At 41.4% G+C, this 22,813-nt stretch overlaps 2 protein-coding genes across 3 annotated transcripts in view; one reads left to right on the top strand and one right to left on the bottom strand.

The window, feature by feature from the left end:
• LOC127003541 (DNA (cytosine-5)-methyltransferase PliMCI-like) overlaps window positions 1-18,087 on the top strand; it is a 102,370-nt gene extending 84,283 nt beyond the window's left edge. The window contains exons 1-24 of one of the 2 annotated variants that reach the window (XM_050870396.1): window positions 1,367-1,657; window positions 2,920-3,076; window positions 3,604-4,117; window positions 4,536-4,746; window positions 4,909-5,127; window positions 5,315-5,496; window positions 5,885-6,144; window positions 6,834-7,634; window positions 7,779-7,952; window positions 8,334-8,453; window positions 9,015-9,101; window positions 9,490-9,658; window positions 10,087-10,212; window positions 10,620-10,813; window positions 11,256-11,394; window positions 12,167-12,318; window positions 12,695-12,826; window positions 13,840-14,042; window positions 14,373-14,484; window positions 14,713-14,862; window positions 15,016-15,182; window positions 15,860-16,100; window positions 16,595-16,711; window positions 16,994-18,087. In XM_050870396.1, the coding sequence (XP_050726353.1) occupies window positions 1,608-1,657; window positions 2,920-3,076; window positions 3,604-4,117; window positions 4,536-4,746; window positions 4,909-5,127; window positions 5,315-5,496; window positions 5,885-6,144; window positions 6,834-7,634; window positions 7,779-7,952; window positions 8,334-8,453; window positions 9,015-9,101; window positions 9,490-9,658; window positions 10,087-10,212; window positions 10,620-10,813; window positions 11,256-11,394; window positions 12,167-12,318; window positions 12,695-12,826; window positions 13,840-14,042; window positions 14,373-14,484; window positions 14,713-14,862; window positions 15,016-15,182; window positions 15,860-16,100; window positions 16,595-16,711; window positions 16,994-17,086 (4,770 nt within the window). In that variant the 5' untranslated portion in view covers window positions 1,367-1,607 and the 3' untranslated portion in view covers window positions 17,087-18,087. Of the gene's footprint in view, window positions 1-1,366; window positions 1,658-2,919; window positions 3,077-3,603; window positions 4,118-4,535; window positions 4,747-4,908; window positions 5,128-5,314; window positions 5,497-5,884; window positions 6,145-6,833; window positions 7,635-7,778; window positions 7,953-8,333; window positions 8,454-9,014; window positions 9,102-9,489; window positions 9,659-10,086; window positions 10,213-10,619; window positions 10,814-11,255; window positions 11,395-12,166; window positions 12,319-12,694; window positions 12,827-13,839; window positions 14,043-14,372; window positions 14,485-14,712; window positions 14,863-15,015; window positions 15,183-15,859; window positions 16,101-16,594; window positions 16,712-16,993 lie in introns of those variants that run through there. The other variant, XM_050870397.1, reaches the window with a different exon arrangement.
• A 2,444-nt stretch (window positions 18,088-20,531) lies between these two features.
• Window positions 20,532-22,786, bottom strand: LOC127003542 (uncharacterized). The gene is made up of 5 exons (XM_050870399.1): window positions 22,643-22,786; window positions 21,835-22,028; window positions 21,489-21,687; window positions 21,059-21,215; window positions 20,532-20,704 (listed from the first exon to the last, which is right to left on the bottom strand). The coding sequence occupies exons 2-5, from the start codon at window positions 21,964-21,966 to the stop codon at window positions 20,611-20,613; spliced, it is 582 nt and encodes a 193-aa protein (XP_050726356.1). The 5' UTR covers window positions 21,967-22,028; window positions 22,643-22,786; the 3' UTR covers window positions 20,532-20,610.
• Window positions 22,787-22,813: the final 27 nt, after the last annotated feature.

Below are 22,813 nucleotides of genomic sequence, written 5' to 3' on the forward strand. Positions count from 1 at the left end.
GCTTAATAACTTGTAATTATGCTTCTGTTACGTCTGCATTGGGTCACACACTATTAACTATCTATCTATCTATCTATCTCTATTTCTTCGCTTCGGTATTGGGAACAGTTTTCCTTCTATATTTTTTTTTCTATTTAAAGACACTCAATTAATTTTAAAACGAAGCTATTGTTGGTTTTTATTATTTTTTTATTGCAAGGAATGAGAGAGAGAGAGAGAGAGAGAGAGAGAGAGAGAGAGAGAGAGAGAGAGAGAGACGGCCGCTTCCTCCCTTTGTTTAATCTCCTAAATCCTTGTCGGAGAAATATGGCAAAACGTGTGTGTGTGTGTGTGTGTGAGAGAGAGAGAGAGAGAGAGAGAGAGAGAGAGAGAGAGAGAGAGAGTTATGCTATACTCTATGTTGTTTTCCTCACTCACTTTCGTTTCCTAACCTGACCTCACCTTAATTACTCCTAACCTGACCTGACCTAACCTAACCTGACCTGACCTAACCTAATCTGACCTGACCTAACCTAACCTGACCAGACATAACTATCCTATCCAACTAATCTGACCTGACCCAACTAAAACCTGACCTAACAAAGATAAAACTAACGTAACTGGACCAGAGAATTAAAGGTTAACTGGAGAATCCATATTTGCACACCCGTATATAAGGCGAAGAGGTCAATGGATAGCAGTGCTCCCAGATAAAAAAAATATTTGACCAAGAATTAAAGACGCATAGTGTCGTACGTTGTGTATTATAGTGAGAAAAATAGTATTAATGAGAATAAGTAGAAAATAGGATCAAAAGGAGAAGGACCTACGAAGGCATACAAAGTGATACTGGTCAAAAGAAGAAGAAAAAGAAATGATGATTAATACATAGAGCGATATATACATGTCAAAAGATCTATTCAGGTTATGCAGCAAAAAAGAGAAATGTAAAAATAAAGAATCCAATGTTAAAGCCAACTATATATTATTTACAGAAACTTTCCTGAGTCAAGATATAATAGAGATAACTTAGAAAACAGATATAATGTACAATACTGAAGGGTTGGCAGCTCGATCGGCCTACAGCAACATTGAGGGAACAAAAAATCACTTCTACTTATATTAAAACCAATTATTATCTACAGAAACCTTCCCTGAATCAAGATATAACATAGATAATAGATAAGAATAATAACGAGTTGGCACCTCTGTCTCTATAGCAACATTGAGGGAACAAAAAATCACATCTACTTATATTAAAACCAATTATTATATACAGAAACTTCCCTGAATCAAGATATAACAGAGACATTGAATATATATTAGATAAAGTGGAATAGTAAAGAGTTAATTGGCACCTCGGTCTCATAACAACATTGAGGGAACAAAAAAATAACTTCCACTCATACTAAACCCAACTATTATACATAGATACCCTCCCGAAACAAGATATAACAGAGACATTGAGTAGATAATAGTGTTAATAGATAATAAAGAGGATATATTAAAGGGTCGGTGCCTCGGTCTGGCAACACTGAGGAAAAAGTTTACTTCTTTCCCGCCAAATCCGAGGCCGCGGCGTGCAAGTGTTCTCCTTTTCCAACCTTTTCTGAGCTGGTCGTGAGAGGATGGTGGGCGTGCCTTATGCCTACATGATCCCCGGAGATGTGCGGAGAAGGTGAGATACTGATAACACTCCCAGCGCCATTATTTAAGGGAGAAAAGGGCTTGAGAAGAGGTGGGAAGGGGTCGGTTTCCATTGGTGTTCCCAAGTTCACGTATTTTACATGTGTTTTGTGGGTGTTTTAGGCATTTCCAGGGGTAGTTTTATGTCTCCATTGGTAGTATGATCTTTCTTCTTTACTATTAGCCTAAGGAAACACCCATTAAAATTATATTACTCTTCTTTTTGGCCTTTGGAAATAGTAACTTATTTTACATGTGTTTTGTGGGTGTTTTAGGCATTTCCAGGGGTAGTTTTATGTCTCTTGGTAGTTTGATCATTCTTCTTTACTATTAGCCTAGGGAACACCCATTACAACCATATTACTCTTCTTTTTAAATAGTTTACCTGAGGGGAAGGTGGAAACAGCATACCAACCTTTGTAGTAATTTTTTTCTTTAAGTTTCAACATTATCAAGCCCCAGCAACTGTCTATGGGATGTTATGGTCGTTCTTTTGTTCAGGTTTATTTCTAGTGCCTTGGTCTTGAAGGGTGTGGAAATAGGTTGCTTATTGCAGTTTTATCAGTCAAATTTATGCTGCACGTGTTATTGAAAGACTTCATTATTGAATTACCGTGAGTTTGTACGTCAGAAATTTGCCTTGTTTTGTTTGTTATGTTTTCTAACTCATAATTCTCCCCTGCAATAAACTGTTGCAACTTTTTTTTCCTACCTAGTGGGTAATTTTTTAATACCGTAATTTAACAGTGGTCTTACTCCTCGGCCCATGCATATCCCTTATATATAGAAGTGAATGCCAAGACAGGGTTTAGTAATGAACATACATCCATTTTTATCTTCAGTGTTTTGATTACTGAGGCCCTACACATTGTCTGGTGCAGGTTGTTGATTTATCCTAAGCAAAACCTATTTGTAACTGATTTTATAGATATGGCATAGTTTTCAGGCACTGGTGATTATAACATGCCAGATTCTCTCTTGATTAACATCCATATTTTCCCTTATGCCAGATTGTAGTAAGCAATTTATCCTCAGCAAGACCTATTTTTAACCGATATTGTAGTCATGGCTTCAGTAGTTTTGAGGTACTGGTGACTATAACATGCCAAATTATTATTGTTCTTGTTTAACATTCTTATTTTCCCTTTTGGGCCATGAGTCTCTCCCACACTCTTGATGATTGTATAATGTTTTTCCTTCTCACGTCTTCCTCCACACGTCGTCTCCAGAGTGTGGTAATTACCTTTGTTCCAGGGTTGGGGAGCTTCAGGCAGAGTACAAGGAGGAAGAGATAACACGCAAGGGCTATGTGAAGCGGCTCCTGGCCCTGCTCGACAGCCACCTCATGGAAACAGACCACAGCGATATTGCCGCCCTGGACAAAGAGCTCAAGGAGGAGGACATTACGGAGGTGAGTCTCGCTGTCAGGAACACTGTAGCTTGATATTACCTGCCTTGCTACCTATTTTTAATCACCCGTTTGTATATATATGAAATGTGTATCTGCCATCGAGACACCTCGCTAACTTCCTGAAATTGATCTCTCTTATGGCCACTCTTTTGAACTCTTATATATAGGGGCAGTGTTTAGCTGACGTTATTTTTACTTTTTTTCCCGTGAGTTGCTTCCTTTACTGTAAAAAAAATTAATTGGGGTGTATTCAAAGCTATGTAGTAGTATTTATAGTTTTAGTATGAAGATAGGTATATATACAAAGATTTGGTGGTTAGTTTAAATACCTTATATAGAAAAATTCTCTAGTTCATAATTTCCATTTTTGTGACAGCTGTGAATTGTAAAGTTTACTACTACATAACGGACAAGAGTTAAGAAAGTCTATTATAAGAATCTCTAAAATTGTTATGCTTTATTCTAAATTGTCTTGACTAACTTGACTTTCTAATCCTTTGTACCTTTTTAATCATTTTCATTCCCAGGGCACGTACTTCAAGAAACTGGAGAAGTTGCTAGAATCGTCTTTAAGCCTTGCAACGCCAAGTAACGAGAAGAATGGCACAGAGAGGAAGGAAGGGTCAAAGAACACCAACACGCCATCAGGCAAGGAGAAGCTTGCCGCGTTCTCCTTTAAAGAGAACGACAAGAACGTTTGCAACACAGACACAAGCAAAACAAGCAGGGAAGAGAAAGTGAATGCTGTAGAGAAGGAAAATGGAGCCAATGGTCAAGAACAGAGAGAGGAGGAGATGGAAACAAATGGCAAAGAGGAAAAATCTGTGGAAAGAAATGGAGAGGAAGGAAAATCTGTGGAAAGAAATGGAGAGGAAGGGAAATCTATGGAAAGAAATGGAGAGGAAGGAAAATCTATGGAAACGAATGGGGAAGAAGAAAAACAGATGGAAGCAAATGGTGTAAAGAAGGAAGATGAGGCTGAAAAAATGGACATAGAAGAAGCTGGTCCATCATCACTACCACAGAAGAAGCCAGCAAAAAGTAAGGGGAACATTGCATTCTTTCATCTCTCAACCAGCAAACATGACTTAGCATTGTCCCAAAATACTCTTAACCTAATCAGTTGTGACTAAAATGATCACTTCAGTAGACATCAAGTAAAAACATTAGAAAAGCATATTAATCATTCAGTACATGTGGGTAGTTGCTTAGTTTAAAAGTGAAATTCTTCCTCAGCTTCTTTGGATCTTAATGAGGGCATTTGGGTAGATGATTGTAGTAGTTATTATTATTATAAGAAATTAATCAGGTAGAGAGGAAGGAGTATGACACTATAAGCTCCCTGTTCAGCAGCTGCCAATCACCTAAGATGCCAAGAATGAGAAAATATTGTCCTGTATAATATTTCCAAACATTACTTTTGACCATGAAGGAAAACAATATTCATTTTTCCCTCCAGCTCGGACACCAAGGAGGAGGCTATCGCAGAGTGGGCAAAAGTCCATCACTGACATGTTCTCGCCAACCCCCAAGAAGAAGACGGAGGAGAAGGAACTGAAGGAAGAAAAACGAGTGGAAGAAGATGATGATTCCCCGGAGCCTGATGAAAAGAAACCAAAATTAGAGGGAGATGAAGAGGCAAAGGCATCGACAAAGGACTCGGAACAGAAGTAAGGAAGCAGTAAACATGAATTTCACACCTAACATAAATACGTATCTTCCATTACCTTCCATGAATTGGGTTGGCCGTGAACAACCTTATGGCAGAAAAAAACAAATCCAAAAGTAATCCCAATACAAAAGTAATTTACAAACTGACAAAACTCCAACAGAACAGAGAAGTCCAACAACAGCAAGTGGATAGTGCGGCGCTGCGAGGTGTGTCGGCAGCATCTCACAGACCCCGACCTGCGGCTGTACCCCGGCCACCCCGAGGGAGCGGCCGAGGAGTTCATCGCCCTCACCGACCCCAAGCTCTCCCTCTTCACGGGCGAGGAGGAGTTTGTACACGAGTACGACGAGAGGCCGCAGCACAAGATTACGGAGTTCAAGTACGTTTCCTTCTTTTCTTCCTATTATGCACCTTTATTCAAATTAGGATCACATTATACCTTCTTACTGTAGCTTAGTGTTAAAGTATATATTTTTTTGTCCTTTATGGTGTTCGGCCCAAGCCCATCATGGCACAGGCAAGTGTTTATAGTGGCGGCCTTTATTCTATTTTGTATGTTTTAACAGTGTGTATGACAAGGAGGGCCATCTTTGTCCATTCGACGGTGGCCTGATCGAGCGCAACGTCCTCCTCTACTTCTCTGGCTTCCTCAAACCCATTTATGAAGAGGACCCGAGCGTGGAGGGGGGGGTGCCAGCCAAGGACATCGGCCCCATTAACGAGTGGTGGATATCTGGCTTTGATGGGGGTAAGATACTGTATGCCTTTTGTCTTTATGTATGTTTCTATAAGTCATTGTCTTCTTAGTCCATTTTCTCACATCCTTAAGGTCTGTGTTTCTGTAAGTGTATATCTCAACCCATTTCATAGTTGACGAAGTTCTATACTGCTATTCTTTGTCTTGTTTAAATTTGTAATTATATTCATTTTCGTGTCTCCGAGAAAATGTCAATAGCTCCCTTCCATATGTTGTATAAAGGAAACACTACTTATAAAATCCAGCAGTTGCCAAAGCAGGATGGAGAGCTCTAACATTAAATAGGAGAGGGTGAGAACATTGGGAAAGGTCTTCGATGTATTGATGAAGGTAACAGCACATGCCATTATTTATATGTTCATTTATGTATTACTTTCAGGGGAGAAGGCTCTGATAGGCTTCTCCACTGCCTATGCTGAGTACATCCTCATGTCCGCCAGCGATGCCTACAGCCCCTTCCTGGAGGCCGTGCGCGAGAAGATCTACCTCAGCAAGATGGTCATTGAGTTCATTCTCCACGACCCCGACGCAGCGTACGAAGACCTGCTCAACAAGATGGAAACAACCGTGCCTCCGAGTGGTCTGCAAAGCCTCACCGAAGACACCTTGCTGAGACACGCCCAGTTTGTGTGTGACCAGGTAATGCTATGTGGGATATGTGCCATGTGTGTGTGTGTTTTTGGTATGCTTGATGTGTAGGGTGGGCAAAGCGACCCCCCCCCCCAGCATATGCCCCCATTGATTGGTTGATTGTGTTTTGCTGTCCTTGTATAGATGCTGTAAAGATGTGGTTTTTTGTGTGTGTGTCCATATTATTCCCTGCATGTTATTATTAAAGGCAGCCTATGAAATGACAGTGGTTACCTGGAAATCCATCCAATGATTGTTTTTACCATTTACTGAGGAACAACTTTAAGGTATTTGCATTTTCAGTCTTGTTCCCTTCATATTATAATTAAAGGCAGCCAAAAAAATTACTGGATACCTGGAAATCTATCTCACATGATTGTTTTTACCATTGAGGAAAGATGATAAGGAATTAGCATTTTCAGTCTTGTTCCCTTCATAAAGGCAGCCTAAAAAATGACTGGATACCTGGAAATGCATCTCACGTGATTGTTTTTACCATTAACTGAGGAATGATGATAAGGGATTAGCGTTTTCAGTCATGTCCAGGAATTACGTTCAATATATTAGTCATTACCTACTCTTCAGGAGGTGTCTTCTGTAAGGTATCTGGTCTTATGTAGTCTCTTTAATTTCCTATGTATCTGTATTTTCTTATGTTATTTTTTTCTGTGGGTGTGTTTCATGAGTTACATTTTCAGGTCCACAACTTTGACCTAGCCGGTGAGGAAAATGATGACCAACTCATCACGGCGCCCTGCATCCGCGCCCTCATCAGCCTCTCCGGCGTCACCCTGGGCAAGCGTCGGGCTATGAGGCGCATCAAACCCAGGATCAAGGTCACTAAGCAGCCAAAATTCACCAAGGCAACCACAACGCCATTAGTGCGGAACCTCTTCGAGTCGTTCTTCCCTGAGCAGATCGACCCAGGCCAGGACGTCCCAGCTTCCCGGAGGACTCGCTGTGGGGTGTGCGATGCCTGCCAGACCCCAGACTGTGGCCAGTGTAAACATTGCAAGGACATGGTCAAGTTTGGCGGGTCGGGTAGATCAAAGCAGTGTTGCATGGAGCGCCGTTGCCCTAATCGCATGGTGGCTGAGGCAGAGGATGATGACAATGAGGAGCTGGCCGGTATCGCTCTAGAGGACGGCACTATAAAACCCAATAAGGTGCACCGCATACGAAGACACACCCATCGCGTCGCCTGGAGTGGAGAGCCGATCATCAAGGAGGCGAAGAGGACCTACTACAAGAGTGTCATGATAAACGAGGAGGAGTTCTTTGTGAATGACTGTGTGATGGTGGAGCCTGATGACACCCAGACCCCAGTGTACATCGCCCGCATCAACCACATGTGGGAGGACGGCTCGGGCAAGAAGCACTTCCACGCCGACTGGTTCTGCCGGGGAAGTGACACTGTGCTGGGGGAGGCAGCTGACCCTCTGGAGCTGTTCATCACCAGTGATTGTGAGGACACGCTCATTGATGCCATCCTGAAGAAGGTACGGTCTTGGTTTGATGTAGAGATAGCAGAGCAGGTTTTTGCTTTACCTTTTGTGCTGTCTATCCTATTCGTATTTTGATTTCTATCCGCAAGTGAGCTTTATTTAGAAGAATGTTATCTAGTCTTGACACACATCCCCCAGGTCACCGTTTGTTACGTTCCACCACCTCCAAACTGGAAGAGCCTCGGCGGTGTCCCTGAAGCAGAGGACGACTACCCTGTCAAGGAGGACGACGGCTGCTCTTACTGGTACAAGATGATGTATACCTCAGACTTTGGCCGGTTCGAGGATGTCCCCAAAGAAACCCTCGCCAGCGTAAGTTTATCAGTTAAAAATGTGTTTCCAGAGTGAGTTAGGAAATGAATAGATAACCAGATTGAGAGATAGCGAGATCGAATGTAAATGAAGAAGTTGATTATACTGGGAAAAAAAGAGAGTGGGGGTTTGAAGAAAAAGAGTTTGGGGGTTATATGATGAAGTGTTTCCAGAGTAAGTTAGGAAAAGAATGAAGAAACAGAGAGATACAGAGGAGAGTGAGACAGGGAATAGGAGATGGAGTGTAAATGAAGAAGAATGATATACTAGGGAAAAAAGTTTGGGGATTATAATAGAGAAAGAAGAGTTTTGGGGTCATACTAGCACTTTTTTGACACAGATTAATGGTCCTAATGCAATCTCCATACCATTCCCTTGCAGATCACAGATGAGAAGAGACTCCACCGGTTCTGCCCCTCGTGTGACAACCTCGAGAAAGCGGAGAAGAGGGAGATGTGCATAATGGGCAAGGAATTGGAGGAGGAATCTTCACAGTCGAGGGTAAAAAGACTTGCTGTTGTGGTAGTGTTTTCCTTTTACATCTTACACAATTTAGCACTTTTCTTCTTAAGGGTTTCTGTATATCGTGCCCTTGAACTGACTCCACACATGCACACACACACAAAAAGTTCCACCAGTTCCAAATCAATAAATCCCATTGAAATAGCACCTCCACTTGCTTTAATTAAATTTCTTTGGTATATCTGTCTTGTTAAGTAAAGGGTCTACTGTACTTTCTTCTCATCATTTTAAAGGGAAATGGGAACTTTGCACTTGATAGGTGGTTGTGCACTTTGAATGGTATATAACTTGTATGCTGATTGTGGTCACTTCATACATTCAAGAAGAGGTTAGACAATTTCATGGATAGTGAGGTTAGGTGGGGTTAGGTTTACAGGAGCTGCCTTGTACAGACCTACCAGCCTCTTGCAGACTCCTTATGTTCTTATGTTACTGCCTTGGGCCCTACACCTGGCTGAACTATTCCTGTGCATAAAGATAAGTAATATGAAGACCTCTGCAGGATTGCCATTTTCTTTACCATGTTGCTTTGTGTTTCAGAACATGTATGTGTCTATAGCATACCTAGGGGATGACTTTGCTGTCGGGGACTGTCTGTTTGTCAACCCCGATGCCTTCCAGTTTGAGGTAATGGTCAAATATTTCTGGAGTTTTCTTTTCATAACCTGTTAGTGATTTTTCTGTTCTAATATTTATCTATCTATATGGAGCCCTTAGGTATCTGCCATAGTCCAGAAAAGGATAAAAATAACAAATTTCTAAGGAAGCAAACTCAGCTTTATATTTAAATCTTAAGAATTGATATCTAAAACCATGATCTTATGTTCAGAGAAAGCAGACTCGTGTGAATAGCTTTATTTTTGTTAGGAGCTGTAGAAGTCCATTATAATCTTGTGTTAAGGAAAAAAGGGGTCTCCTATGAATATTTCTCCATCAGTCTTAGTAATATTGCGCACTTATATCAAACAAATGAGAGTGGAGGGCCAGCATTAGTTACAAGTTGCTCCATCCGTAGGTCAAACCGGCTCCTCCGCCCGAGAAGGAAGAGAGGAGGAAGAAAGTTGACGAGGACATGTATCCGGAATACTACAGGAAGTCCTCCGACCACGTGAAGGGTTCCAACGAGATGACTCCCAACCCCTTCAAGATAGCCAGGATCCTCTACATCACCAGCCGGCGCTCAGGTACGGCTTTACCATCAACTTTACTGTGATGTATTTGATACCTGTTTGCTAATAGTGTATTCAGACCAAGAACACTGATAGAAAAACTTTTACTCTTTGTATTATTCAAGGATAGCTTCAGTCTTGCTTTGTGGTTGATGAATTTTGTTGTGATAGATTCTGATGTCCTTTTCTGTCTACTAACTATTTTTATCATACATCTTTGCTTGCTTAAATGTAATAAGTTTTTTGTTATGTGTATGGGGAAGTGTCCATAAGAGTTTTGATATGCACAAGTTGGCACACACTAACTGCTCTTAACAATTGTCTTATTCCAATATACTAATACTTTTCTTAGTTTACATTTTACAGAGTCCATCCAGGTTTCTGTAATATGTATTCTCTTGTTCTTCATGGTCTAAAAAGTGAACTACAACATTCGCTTTCAGATGTCGTCCAGAGTCCCAGCGACGTGTCAGTGAGGATAGCCAAGTTTTACCGCCCGGAGAACACTCACAGGGGCGCCGTGGCCTCCTACCAGGCTGACCTCAACCGCCTCTACTGGAGTGAGGAGGGTAAGGCCGCACCAGTGACTCCTAGCCTTTGTTCCTAGATGAGTGGTTGCACATAGATTGGGTCCAACACCCCAATTAAAATTCACAAAGTTCGGTAACATGCAATAAGTTTTTTTCTATGGACTATAAACCTTACATTCAGTGAAGCAACGGTTGAAAGTCCAAGCCTAGCGCATAGAGGAATAGTGTTAGGGTGGTTATATGTATGCAATAAACTGGTTATGGCCATGGGTCGTGTGCTGAACCTCTTCTATGTGCAGTGCCTTATATATGTCTCCTATAGAATAACTAACAGCCCCCAAAGACTTTCAAACATCACATGAATCACCCAGTATATTCTTTTTCTATTCCAATACAGTAAACCCTCCATATGGAAACTTAACTATATCAATTTTCCTCCCCTGCAGAGGCCTGGATAACCTTCAGTGATGTGGCTGGGAAGTGTTTTGTGACCTACCAAGAGAACCTGATAGACAAAACCAATGACGACCTCATGAAGGAGTTGCCCCATCAATTTTACTTCGCCGAGGCTTACGATGCCTCACGCAAGGCCTTTGTGGAGCCCCCTGTCAAGGCTCAGAGCATGGGGCGACTTGGGAAGGTCAGTCTGGGCATGTGTTGTAAGGCATTTTCCCTAGGCTCACATATCCCTCCATGACGCTGTTTACTTAAGGTTGCAGTTGGGTTGATGTGGCAGTGATTAACTCTTCAAGGTTAAGTGGGAATAGATGTCTTTTGATGGGGCTTAATATACTGCCTCCATTCTTTCAACACCTTAGCTTAGAGGATCATAATATTCATATCTGATCAAGTATTTACAGTTCACAGGTGTCATTATAACATCACAGTAGCTCTCCACCCGAAACTGACCTCTCTTCTGGCCTTTCGTTCTTTGTTCTTATGTCAGAGCAGTGTCTAGTGGGCTTTTTAGGTGCTGTTTTTGTGTTTTATGCCCATGAGCTGCTTCCCTAGCTATAAAAAAAAACTGGAAACTAGAGAAATAAATACGACCAGAAATTTTACCATCTATTCTCTCATTACAGGGAAAAGGGAAGGGGAAGAAGAAGGGCAAGGGCAAGTGTTTCCCTGATGACAGTGAGGAGGCAAACTTCCAGGGCTTCAAGGAGAACACACAAGTCAGGCACAAACTACGCACCTTGGATGTGTTTGCTGGCGTCGGAGGTAAGCACCCTTTTTTTTGGGGGGGGTGGGGTCCTATAGCGCTGTTAGGCTTTCTTTTCGGGGGCAGATCTCATGGACGAACCCAGCCTGTTAGTGATGCAGGCGAATTTTATTTACAGTGGCTGCCATGATGTGACTTGCTTTCTACTACAAGTGCCCTAGCAATAATAACGTAGGAGGTTTATAAAGAAAACATGAAATCTATAAACTTGTGGTAGTCTGTCTCTGGAAATTAACCCGGTAGCTGCAGGGATCATGTTTCTTAAAGGCCCCACCAAGCAAGAAAAATCAGAAAAATCATCACTCACGCAAACCATTTCATAATATATATCAACGCATTTGTGATCAGTTTATGCATCATCTAAAAAATTGGCCCGTCGCTGGTACATGATAAAGCCACAAATTTGTCCCGTCGCTGGCACATGGTAAAGCCACAAATTTGTCCCATTGCTGGTACATGGTAAAGCCACAAATTTGTCCCGTCGCTGGTACATGGTAAAGCCACAAGTTTGGCCCGTCGCTGGTACATAGTAAAGCCACAAATTTGGCCCGTCGCTGGTACATGGTAAAGCCACAAATTTGGCCCGTCGCTGGTACATGGTAAAGCCACAAATTTGGCCCGTCGCTGGTACATAGTAAAGCCACAAATTTGGCCCGTCGCTGGTACATGGTAAAGCCACAAATTTGGCCCGTCGCTGGTACATGGTAAAGCCACAAATTTGTCCCATCACTGCTACCAAGTTAATACCATATGTGATGTTATGTTTTGCAGGTCTGTCTGAGGGATTCCACCAAGCAGAAATCAGTGAATCTAAGTGGGCGATTGAAGCGTTTGAACCAGCAGCCCAGGCATACAGACTCAACTTCCCAGGTGCTACCGTGTTTACTGACGACTGCAATCACCTGCTTAGACTAGTGATGGATGTAGGTGGTTCAGCTACTTTTTGGTTACAATACGCTTGCTCTGTTTCTGAATCATGCTAATATGGCTTTCCTAAATCCACAGCTTGGAGTAGTATATAAGAAGTGACCAGTGATGCGAGTTATAGATCCACATTCTCAAACGTATTGGTCTCCCATTTTGACTATTTATCCATTCGAGATGCAGAAGCTGTGTACATTATTACCAGCACCACAAAACAGTCCATGAAAATCCCAGTAACATCTGTGAGAGGCTTTTCAAACAGGCGAACTGAACCGCTGATATGTTTAGAAATATGGGCTTCAATCTCATCACACTGATCACATGTTAACTATTTCTCCTTTATTTGATTGTTGTGCTAAGGAAGGTCTTTTACAGGGCAACAACATGAACAACAAGGGCCAGCGGCTGCCTCAGAAGGGGGACGTGGAGATGCTGTGTGGTGGTCCGCCGTGCCAAGGCTTCTCGGGAATGAACAGATTCAGCAGTCGACAGTATTCCCTATTCAAGGTAAGCAGTTTGAAAAGATGTGCCGTTCTCTGTTGTTTCCTTTGTCCCAGTTTTTTATATGAGTTTGAGCTGAATTGGAAGGAATGTGCCGTTCTCTGTTGTTTCCTTTGTCCCAGTTTTTTTTATATGAGTTTGAGCTGAATTGGAAGAGATGTGCCGTTCTCTGTTGTTTCCTTTGTCCCAGTTTTTTTTTATATAAGTTTGAGGTGAAAATGGCTTTGTTTTTTATGATATATTAGGTACTGGGGGTTGGTTTTACTTCTGTTGATGAAAGTAATGCAGTAAGGAAAATGATGCTTGTGGTTTGAAAAAATTTAAATGTTGGATTATTTTTTTGTAAAGGATATAAGTTAGAACTGAAAATGATCTTGTTGTTTCATGATGTATTAGGAAATGGATGTCTGTTTTTTCTTATGTTGATGAAAGTAATGCAGTAAGGAAAATTGTGCTTGAAGTTTGAAGAAAATCAACTGTTGGATTTCATCACAAGCATTGGTTTGTTAGTTTTTGTAAAGAATGTGAGTCAACTGAAAATTACATTGTTTCATGATTTATTAGGTACTGGAGGCATAATTTTGTTGACTAAAGTAATGCCGTAAGTGATTAGTGGGCTTTCTTATTTATTTATTTATGCCTTTGAGTTCCTTTCTTTACCATAAAAAATTAATAAAAGGAAAGAAATGGTTGAAGTTGGAAAATATATAATAATCAAGCAAATACATAATAATCAAGAAAAAGAAAGATGTTTGGGTTGGAGTTATAAGACACACTCGCTTCTCACATCACCTATTTCTAAAGGTCAAAGAGGGGGTCAGTCGGGTTGTAATGAGTGTTTCTTTCGGTTCATGGTACAGAAGACTCACACTACCGCCAGGGTCATAAAACTACCCCTGGAAATGCCCACAACTCCTACAAAAGCCTTGTCAAATATGTGTTCTTGGGTGGCAATATATCTTGTAATACGACCCTAGATATCCTCGTAAGCATCGATTTGTCTATTTCTTTTCCTGCAGAACTCTCTCGTGGCCTCGTACCTCTCGTTCTGCGACTACTACCGCCCCCGATACTTCCTGCTGGAGAACGTTCGTAACTTCGTCTCGTACAAGTGCGGGATGGTGCTGAAGCTGACCCTGCGCGTGCTTGTCAAGATGGGCTATCAGTGCACCTTCGGGATCCTTCAGGCTGGGAACTATGGTGTGCCGCAAACTCGCAGGAGGTGGGTTTGGGCGCTGATCCTCTGATGTGGTGTAGAAGTTTATATTGTCTATTATAAACACAGCTTTTCCTCTTCTTCGTTTTCTTTTATTTCTTCATTTATTTCTTGGGTGTAAGTATGTAAGAATGTTAGGTTCCTTCTCTAATGTAAGGGTCGTTCTCTATTCTATCTGCTTCTCCCATATCAAAATTGGGTACTCTCCATTAATCTTTTCTTGTGTACTTCTTTGGCTGAGTTATTTTCTTGTATGCATTCAGTACAGCAGAATTTAGGTCTTCACAGCTATTGCTTTATGTATGAGTCAGATATGAGCAATGCCTTTCCTTCCAGGGCCATCATACTAGCAGCTGCGCCGGGTGAGAAGCTGCCCATGTACCCGGAACCCACCCATGCATTCTCTCGTAGGTCAAGCAACTTATCACTCGTGGTGGATGGCAAGAAGGTAAGAATGGGTGTGTGAATGCTCTCAAATCTAGATGTATATGGTAACTCACAAGTGTAGTTTATTTTCATTTGTTACAGCACTATATGAACTTTGAATCCTTTGTCCCCTCTTGTCCCCTCTCATGCCCCAAACTCCTATGACTACCCTGTCAAATGTGAGTGTGTAAGCAGCCAAGTGTTTGAGAATATGGTCCCAGGAAGTTTGATTTTTATTCTTGGTTTCTAGTATGTGACCAACTGCCAGTGGACTGAGTCTGCCCCAATGCGAACGATAACAGTGAGGGATGCGTTGTCGGACCTTCCGGAGATCATGAACGGCCATCGCAAGGAAGAGATGAGCTACGGGGCCGAGCCTGAGTCACACTTCCAGCGCATGGTGAGTAGCACTGCGGCCCATACTGTTAGATAGGCCTCAAAAAATAGATAAATAAATAAAATAAAATAAAGCCCAAAGGCACCATGTTTTGTTTTGATCAGGAATAGTTTTTGATGACCCTCACCAGTCACCACACACCTTTTCTTGGCCTAGATCCGTGGCAACCAGTACCAGCCCCTTCTGAGGGACCACATTTGCAAGGAGATGGCGCCCCTGGTGGAGGCCCGCATCAGGCACATCCCCACGGCCCCGGGCTCAGACTGGCGGGACCTGCCCAACATTGTCGTCCTGCTCTCTGACGGAAAGGAAACCAAAAAACTGTAAGAATTGGTTGCTTTCTGACATTCCTTGAAAACTCCTAGTGATTAGTTTCTTCATTAGCAAGCCATGTATTATTTATTATGCAGTGAACTAAGAAATATGAGCTGTGCAAAATTAAATGAAGAGAATTATTACATCACTATGGGTCATATCAAGCAGGTTAAAAATGGTATAATCTTGAAAACAAAAATACAGTCCTAGGTTGGCAATTCATTAAATACACAAAGCCATTTCCATCACTAGGAGTTAATGATTGGCTGACCACTGCCCAGCATTAAAAGTGACTCCATATTCATTGATCTTGACCCCTTGAACTTGTAATCTTAAAATCCTGAGGTCAACCAGATACTAGAAAATGCCGTATTGTAATCAGTGTTCATAGTTCAGGGCTAGGAGATGTTAGAAAGGGTGGTGTTATGATCAATGTGTGTGTTTTTCAGGTCTTGCAGATGATAAAAAAAGGTAGTATTGTGATCAATGTGTGTGTTTTCAGGTCTTGCAGATGATAAAAAAGGTATTATGATCAATGTGTGTGTTTTTCGTAATGTTGCAATCCTTATGTTCATTTCCAGGTTAAAGAGAGGTTAGAATAGAAAGTAATGCAATCAATCAATTATTTTCAGGTCAGTCATATGTTAGAAAAGTTAGTAATGCAAACCATGTGTCTATCTTCCAGGCTGTACCTTCACCTCGACAAGAAACAGGGCAAGTCATCCACAGGGGCGATGCGTGGGGTATGTCCGTGCGCTGCTGGGCGTGCATGCCACCCCATGGACCGCCAGTACAACACCCTTATCCCCTGGTGCCTGCCCCACACCGGCAACCGCCACAACCACTGGGCCGGCCTTTATGGCAGGCTGGAGTGGGACGGTTTCTTCTCCACCACTGTCACCAACCCTGAACCCATGGGCAAGCAGGTAAGGACACACATACATAAGCTCAGAGAAGGGAGTAACAGATTCATTTATTCATTTTTATTTATTTATTTATTTATGTTTTTTATTTTATTTTATTTATTTATTTTTTTGGTTAAGGGTAAATCAATACTGCGGAAGAATTGGTGCTTCAGAGAGACATGGAAAGTGATTGTTATTGTTATTATTTATTTTTATTTGTGTGTCTGTCTTCTGATTTGCTTTATATAATGATCATTCCAAGTTATTGAGGGATAAGAAGGTCAAGTATTTATGAACAGAAAGTCCCACTGCCCTCCTCACTGAAAGAAAGAAGATTGTGCAGTCATTTTCTCTTAGCCACACACATTCCCATAGTCCTCAGTCACTCATCCACTTAATTTTATGCATTGTCGACTGTGGTGGGTAGCTGTAATGGTAACCAAGAGCCTACATAGAACAGAGATACAGCTTGCCCTCCACCCAGTTTTAAGAGTCTTTTCACCTGTCTTCCTCAGGGCCGAGTGTTGCATCCAGAACAAACTCGTGTTGTCAGTGTTCGGGAGTGTGCGCGCTCCCAGGGCTTCCCTGACACCTTCCGCTTCTTTGGGACCATCTTGGAGAAACACAGACAGGTACGTTTGAGGTGTCCTGATGGGCGGGTGATTTCTAGAAACACAAATTAATTTATCTTGGTTTCTCATTCCTTCATTGCCCTTGTGATGTTTTTAAGCAGGGTTATTTTTTTTACTGTCAATGCCCTGTATATATTATTTGCTTTGGTGTTGCTTAGAGGTGACATTTCTCATCACTTGGCTTAGGAAAAGTCAAGATTAATGTTGTCACATATGTAAAAAAGCTGTGTAAGAGAGAATCCCATTTTTTGATAGGCTGTCTTATTTGTTTTGTCTTTCCAGGTTGGTAACGCCGTGCCGCCCCCGATGGCGCGTGCCATAGGGCTGGAGCTGAAGCGGTGCCTGCTGGCCGGGGAGTATGAGGCAGGGAAATAGTGGAGGCCAATGGTGCTATGTGTGGGACCTGATCTTAGAATTTAGCTCTAGGAAGAATTTTTATATATTTTATTTTGTTTTTAACACATTTTATAAAGATTACCCCAAGGAATGCCTCAAGTTTTAGCAGCTGAAAACTTTTTTTTTTATATATACGAAAGGAATCCTTTATAATTCAGTGCAAGTCTTAATTGGAGGAGCTCTCCAATTTTTAATACAAATAACTTACTGCATTGCTTTCAATACAACCAATTGAAAGTAAACCACTCAGTAAGTCTGATTAGTTACCTCTCAGTTTACATAATTAATCACAGCAGTGTATGAAAAAGGAAGTTTTCTTTCAGTCAACTCTATATCTTATATATTTTCACACCCTGCATCCTCATGGGAAGTTCCCTGAAGGGGGTGGTCACTTCACAAGTCTAAAATTGTTCTTGTTCCAACACTCGCTCCCAGCACAATCCATCCTTCTCATGCCAACTTACTGATTCTCATCCACTACTAATACATTTCACTGGTGATCTCCGTAAGATTCCACTGCAACCTGTCCTCATACACTCTTCACTGTCATTCTCATTCATTCTTTTCACATTTCAGAGTGCCTCACTCATCCTACCATTCCACTATCACCCTTTACTGCTACACCCACACCAAAATTGTCACACACATCTTCATTATATGCTCACCCCATCCCACCTTGACGCACACATCTTGTTGGTCTCACCACACGTACTAGTGATTGCTGGGGAGCAATCCAAGTCAGTTGTCTGATTCTTCCAACAAAGCTTCTTTACCCCAATGTTCATACTTATTCCTTTCAACACTGGCACACCTATGACCTATTACCCTTAGCTCTCCCTCCATGCTCCCACACCTACATAAGTCACCTACATGACACCAGGCTACAGCTGAAGGCCAAGGGGAGTAGTTTTTTTATTTATCAACATAGATTATGGTAGTTGATGTATCCACATGTATTTTGATTAAAGAAATGAAGGACTCCAGCTGTATTTTACACAAGACTCACTTAACCCCTTCGGGACGCAAAAAATAATCGCCTGTGATGGCCAGAACGCAAAAAAAAACTATTTTCACGTGCGAATTAAAAAAAAAATCATTTAAGTTTTAGAGTTTTTCAAGTGCTTTCTGATGGTATATTCAGAATTTCAATTATTTCCAGACTTCGCCTAGAAATCAAGGAAAGCCGAAAAAAATGCATCTGACAAAAAATAATTGAACAAAAGTTGTAGGTATGAGCAAATCAAACACAGAAATGCATAGTAATTAAAAAAAAAAAAAAAAAAAACAGCTACAGGTGGTCTAGAAGTCAGAGGTTAGAGTGAATTTCTGGCGATCACGTGTACATGCGCTCAGCTTCCTTTGTCACAAGGCAGACGACAGGAGAGGAAGTTTACAGAAGACACAGGTCATGTCAGGTGTGATGGTGGGGATGAGGGGAAGGGAGGGGGGCGGAGCACATAACAGGGAGAAGGGTCACTGGAAAATTCCAGGCTGCCCGCCCCTCACCCACTCCTTGTTTCCCGGCTGGTCACGTGACTCACCCACACCAACATACATATAGGTTTTTTTCTCTTCCTAACAACATGACGTGGACGAGCACCGGTGAAAGTGGATGGCTGGGGAGAGGGTGGGGTCTCGCTTCCACCCTCCATCATGTACGGGTGTGTGACTGTGTGGCTAGGCATATGTGTGTATGTCTATTGCGTGGGGGTTGCCAGTATCTGAGTAGGGAAGCAGTCAAGGACACTGAGAAAGCGAGGGAAATTTAAAGAAAATGGGCCGTCCGCAGGCAGGACGAGCGTCCTGCAACGGTAAACCACCGTTTGGCCACAGGCGGGATGGGCGTCCCTAAGGGGTTAAGTAAGAAATGTTTTAGTCAGTAAAATTGGAAAGAGACATGCATCCTAGTAAGAAGGCACATACAGCAGCTGGTCATGGTCATGAGAACTATCTCCTAAGCTGAGCAAAAACCTTCAGGAATCAAGGAAACTGTTAGAACCAGGGAAAATGGCTGTGCCATGTACTGAAAGTTCACTTTGTTGTTTGATTAGTTAATTTACTTCCTTCAGAAAAAAATAAAACATTCTGGAGTCTCACCAGTAACCAAGAAACAGACTGTCTGTGAGCAGTGTATGCTTGGCTTTTACAGCTTCTTGCCTTGCATTTACATGGCCGACCAGTGGTGGTCACCCTGGAAGATGTTTGTGGTTGTGGAATCTGGTTGGTTATCAGCACAGGCAGGCACTTGATGTTAGTAGTAGTTCCCTATTGAGCCATGGTTGCTAGAGTAAGAAGAAAGAGATGGTCATGTCACCCTAATGAGGAGTTTTTTACAGTAATTGGAACTGGTGGTCATGACACATGATACTAGTAGTAGTACTTGACACACAGTGCCCTGAAGATCAGTGTTCTAGTTTTTGCATAGAACTGAAAGTTATCTAAGCAGTATATGATTGTTGGACTCCTGGAGAGTACCACTTTGATGCCTTGGCTCTTGCTGCCTCCACAAATAAATGCATAGCACATTGGCGTAGTGAAGTCCCTTGTACATAAGTTCACCTATTCTAGTTATTGTTAGTTACCTAACTAATACCATTTTACTGTGCTGGAATGGTGAAACAGTTCAGAGGAGTTGGAGAGTAAACACTCATATTATCCAGTAAGAGAGGCTGCAAGGTTTCAGTCTGTACAAACTGCAGACTCTAAAGAACCCCTCATAGAAATGGGCAAGGATGTTCAGAGAAAGACTGCATTGGCAAATGTTATACCTATATAAAGTTGCTGTTCATGAATAAGATATTAGATTATAAGGTTGTGTATATATTTAGCATAATGGTATTGTACAAAAAATATATATATAATTAGTATTTATAGCTATATGAACTTATTTACAAATGGGTAGACCAATGATTTACTGGCAAGATGGTCCTGCACCTCCTTTACTCCAATTAAGATTATGAGGAACTTGAAAGTTAACTGGACAAGTGCAGATGGTGTTTTGTGTAGCATGCACCGAGATGGATTCTTTCCATGGCACATCTTGGTGGTCATCCTTCCATTTTGTGAGATTCTTGGCTCATTTCTCACAGTTATCTCCTGTGGCAACACCCTTCATAGTGGCAGAGGATAAAAAGACTTGCAAGCCGCCAGCCTGCTCCATGTGAGCTAAAATGGTGTTTGCAAGTTGGGAAAGATTTGGTGATGGTGTCTGCCATGAGTCTGTTGGTGACCTTGACTAATCTGGTGAAGCAGTTAATTCAGCAAGGCTTTGGAAACAAGGATAGTGGTAAATTGATGGTTTATCTGTACTTTGCCTATCATGAACTGTAATGAATTATAGTAAACTTATCTCTTCATCTTTGATAACTTTAGGCTATTTAATAATGCCTTAGTGGAAAAAAGTAATAGAATAAAAATGCAGGAATGTTCATTAATATTTAATTTGCAAACTAATATAGTAAAAGAATACTATTGGCTCATAGACAAAGTATATGGAAATCTTGTCACTGTCGTTGTATCATCTCCCCCGGCTTGAAGTGGTTGGCCAGGCTAATGGTCCATTCATCCACAACACCCTTGGTGAACTCTCGAATAAACCTGCACGAGAAACAAAATACTTTTCACTTTTACACGAGCGGGAAATTAACTGCCTGTGAACCCTACCTTAATGCCTAAATCAGTCTGCACAGGATTAATGTGTATGATAAGCAGTCTCAAATGCTCTTATTATAGTCTACCCCAACCCTACTGTTCATCCCTCCCTTTCAGGCTAGTCGATAAATGGGTACCTAGGAATATTGGGAAATTAACTTGCTCCTCTGCAGTTGATGGTTGCCACACCCTCCCTGTTCATTCTACTTGATACTAAAAATGATAAAATTGGCCAAAAGATTATTATCAGCATGAGGTACAACACTCCACTGACATTCAGACTCCAGGAATGCACCTCACCTGTAATTGGCGATGGAGATGCGGTCATGGTTATCATAGACTCCTCTTAGGCCTCCTGGAGTCTCCCCAGTCGTTGTGCTGTTGATGTAGTCTTGGAAGCCTCGGAAGACATGGTAGCACATAGTTATCTCCACAAATATGCGCTCATGAGGGCCGCCTGAAAGTTGTCTTTGCAATTACCGTATTTTATGTCCCTGTAACTAAAATAAATTATTGTGGACACATGATATAAGGGTACATTTTATTAATTGTTGCAACGTTGAGACAGCTGCAGTAAAGTAAACCAATCCGTGCATATAACTTACTTAACTTATAAATTAATAGGAAATTTCCTCATGAAATAAATAGAAAATGCAAATATATATATATATAAAAATGGGCCCATTAATAATTTTTACATAATGTTTGAATACAAGATAAAATCACTTAACTTCATTGGTGAATATCATTCCAATTTGGTAAGGGAATGAGAAAAATATATCTTCCTTTACAACAGCCAAATCCAGTCTTTGTTTCAGAGAAAAGTTTGCATAATTCCTCCTTATTTCCTCTAAACTTGGCTTAGTGATCAGATCATCAAGAGCTTCAAAGTTGCCTTTTGAAAGTTCACCAGACACATGCACGAGAGCCTGCAATCACAAGGAAATTTTCCGGCATTTAAAGAAAAACCTAAGAAGCTTATAAGTAACAATAATTTACTGATGTGGTACATGCACTCATTAGAATCATTTACCACTGAAGTATTATACATATATTCTATGGGCTGTGTAATGTACCTGAATAGAGCCCTTTTTAAAAGAGGCTATATCAAACTCCTGGTCCAAGTAGCGATGGATCAGGAGGTTGGCAAATATCCAGTTCCGAATAGTGTGCCACAGGCTGGGCCACACCACCCAGGGGAAGTCCATCAGCTGGGGCGACCCTTTCTGTGGCTCTGGCCGCTGCTGTTCAATACTTCTGCTGGTCGTTCCTGCTCTGAAAATACCTGAATATATCACCACGCCTGACGCGGATAGTACTGATGTTGTATTTGTAGGATGACGAATATAACTAGACCAAAATGTGCGCGATAAAATATTGATTTAGCCCAAAAAATCTGAATATCACCGGAAAATGACTGGTATTTTATTCATGAGGGTGATAATGTAATGATGGAGTGGCAAGTGACTTACATAGTTTATTCAACCAGAAGACTTCGGCAGTTTGTTTAGGCAGGAATTGACTTAAGCAGTTTTGTTTGTTGATCCCCAAAAAGACATTTTTTATTTATTTAGCCAGAAAATGACTTACCTAGGCAGTTTATGAAGGTAAAAATATAGTAGCAGAGCAATAAATTACTTAGTTTGTTAATTAAGTCCCTCAAAAGACTTAGTTTATTAATTTGGCCAGAAAATGACATAGGCAATTAATTTATGAGGATAACAATATATAGTAATGAAGTTTTAAATTTATTTAGCTTGAAAATCACTTAAGAAATTTGTATATTTAGCCAAAACATTAATAAACCAATTTATCTATGAGGATGACACTACGGAATCCTCATATTGTAAAAATAAAAAATGAATAAAAAATAAATAAACAAACCTATAAAACCTGAGTTGTTGGCCTTTGACAGGAGAGTGTGTGGAAGACTGCTTGAAGCCCCCACCCCTGAGGAGGCTCCCAGGAAGTGCTGCTGAGGTGGTGAGGGGCAAGACTGAGGTGCTGAGGGGCAAGGCTGAGGTGGTGAGGGGCAAGGCTGAGGTGCTGACGAGG

This window comes from Eriocheir sinensis, chromosome 25, assembly GCF_024679095.1.
Source record: "Eriocheir sinensis breed Jianghai 21 chromosome 25, ASM2467909v1, whole genome shotgun sequence".
In the NCBI taxonomy this organism is placed as follows: Eukaryota; Metazoa; Arthropoda; class Malacostraca; order Decapoda; family Varunidae; genus Eriocheir; species Eriocheir sinensis.

Excerpts from the sequence above, each read along its gene's own strand:
- LOC127003542 (XM_050870399.1), bottom strand. The coding sequence starts at position 21,966 with ATGGACTTCCCCTGGGTGGTGTGGCCCAGCCTGTGGCACACTATTCGG. Across the intron at positions 21,688-21,834 it reads TTAAAAAGGGCTCTATTCAG|GCTCTCGTGCATGTGTCTGG; the intron begins GTACATTACACA and ends TTGTGATTGCAG. Across the intron at positions 20,705-21,058 it reads ATCTCCATCGCCAATTACAG|GTTTATTCGAGAGTTCACCA; the intron begins GTGAGGTGCATT and ends TTTCTCGTGCAG.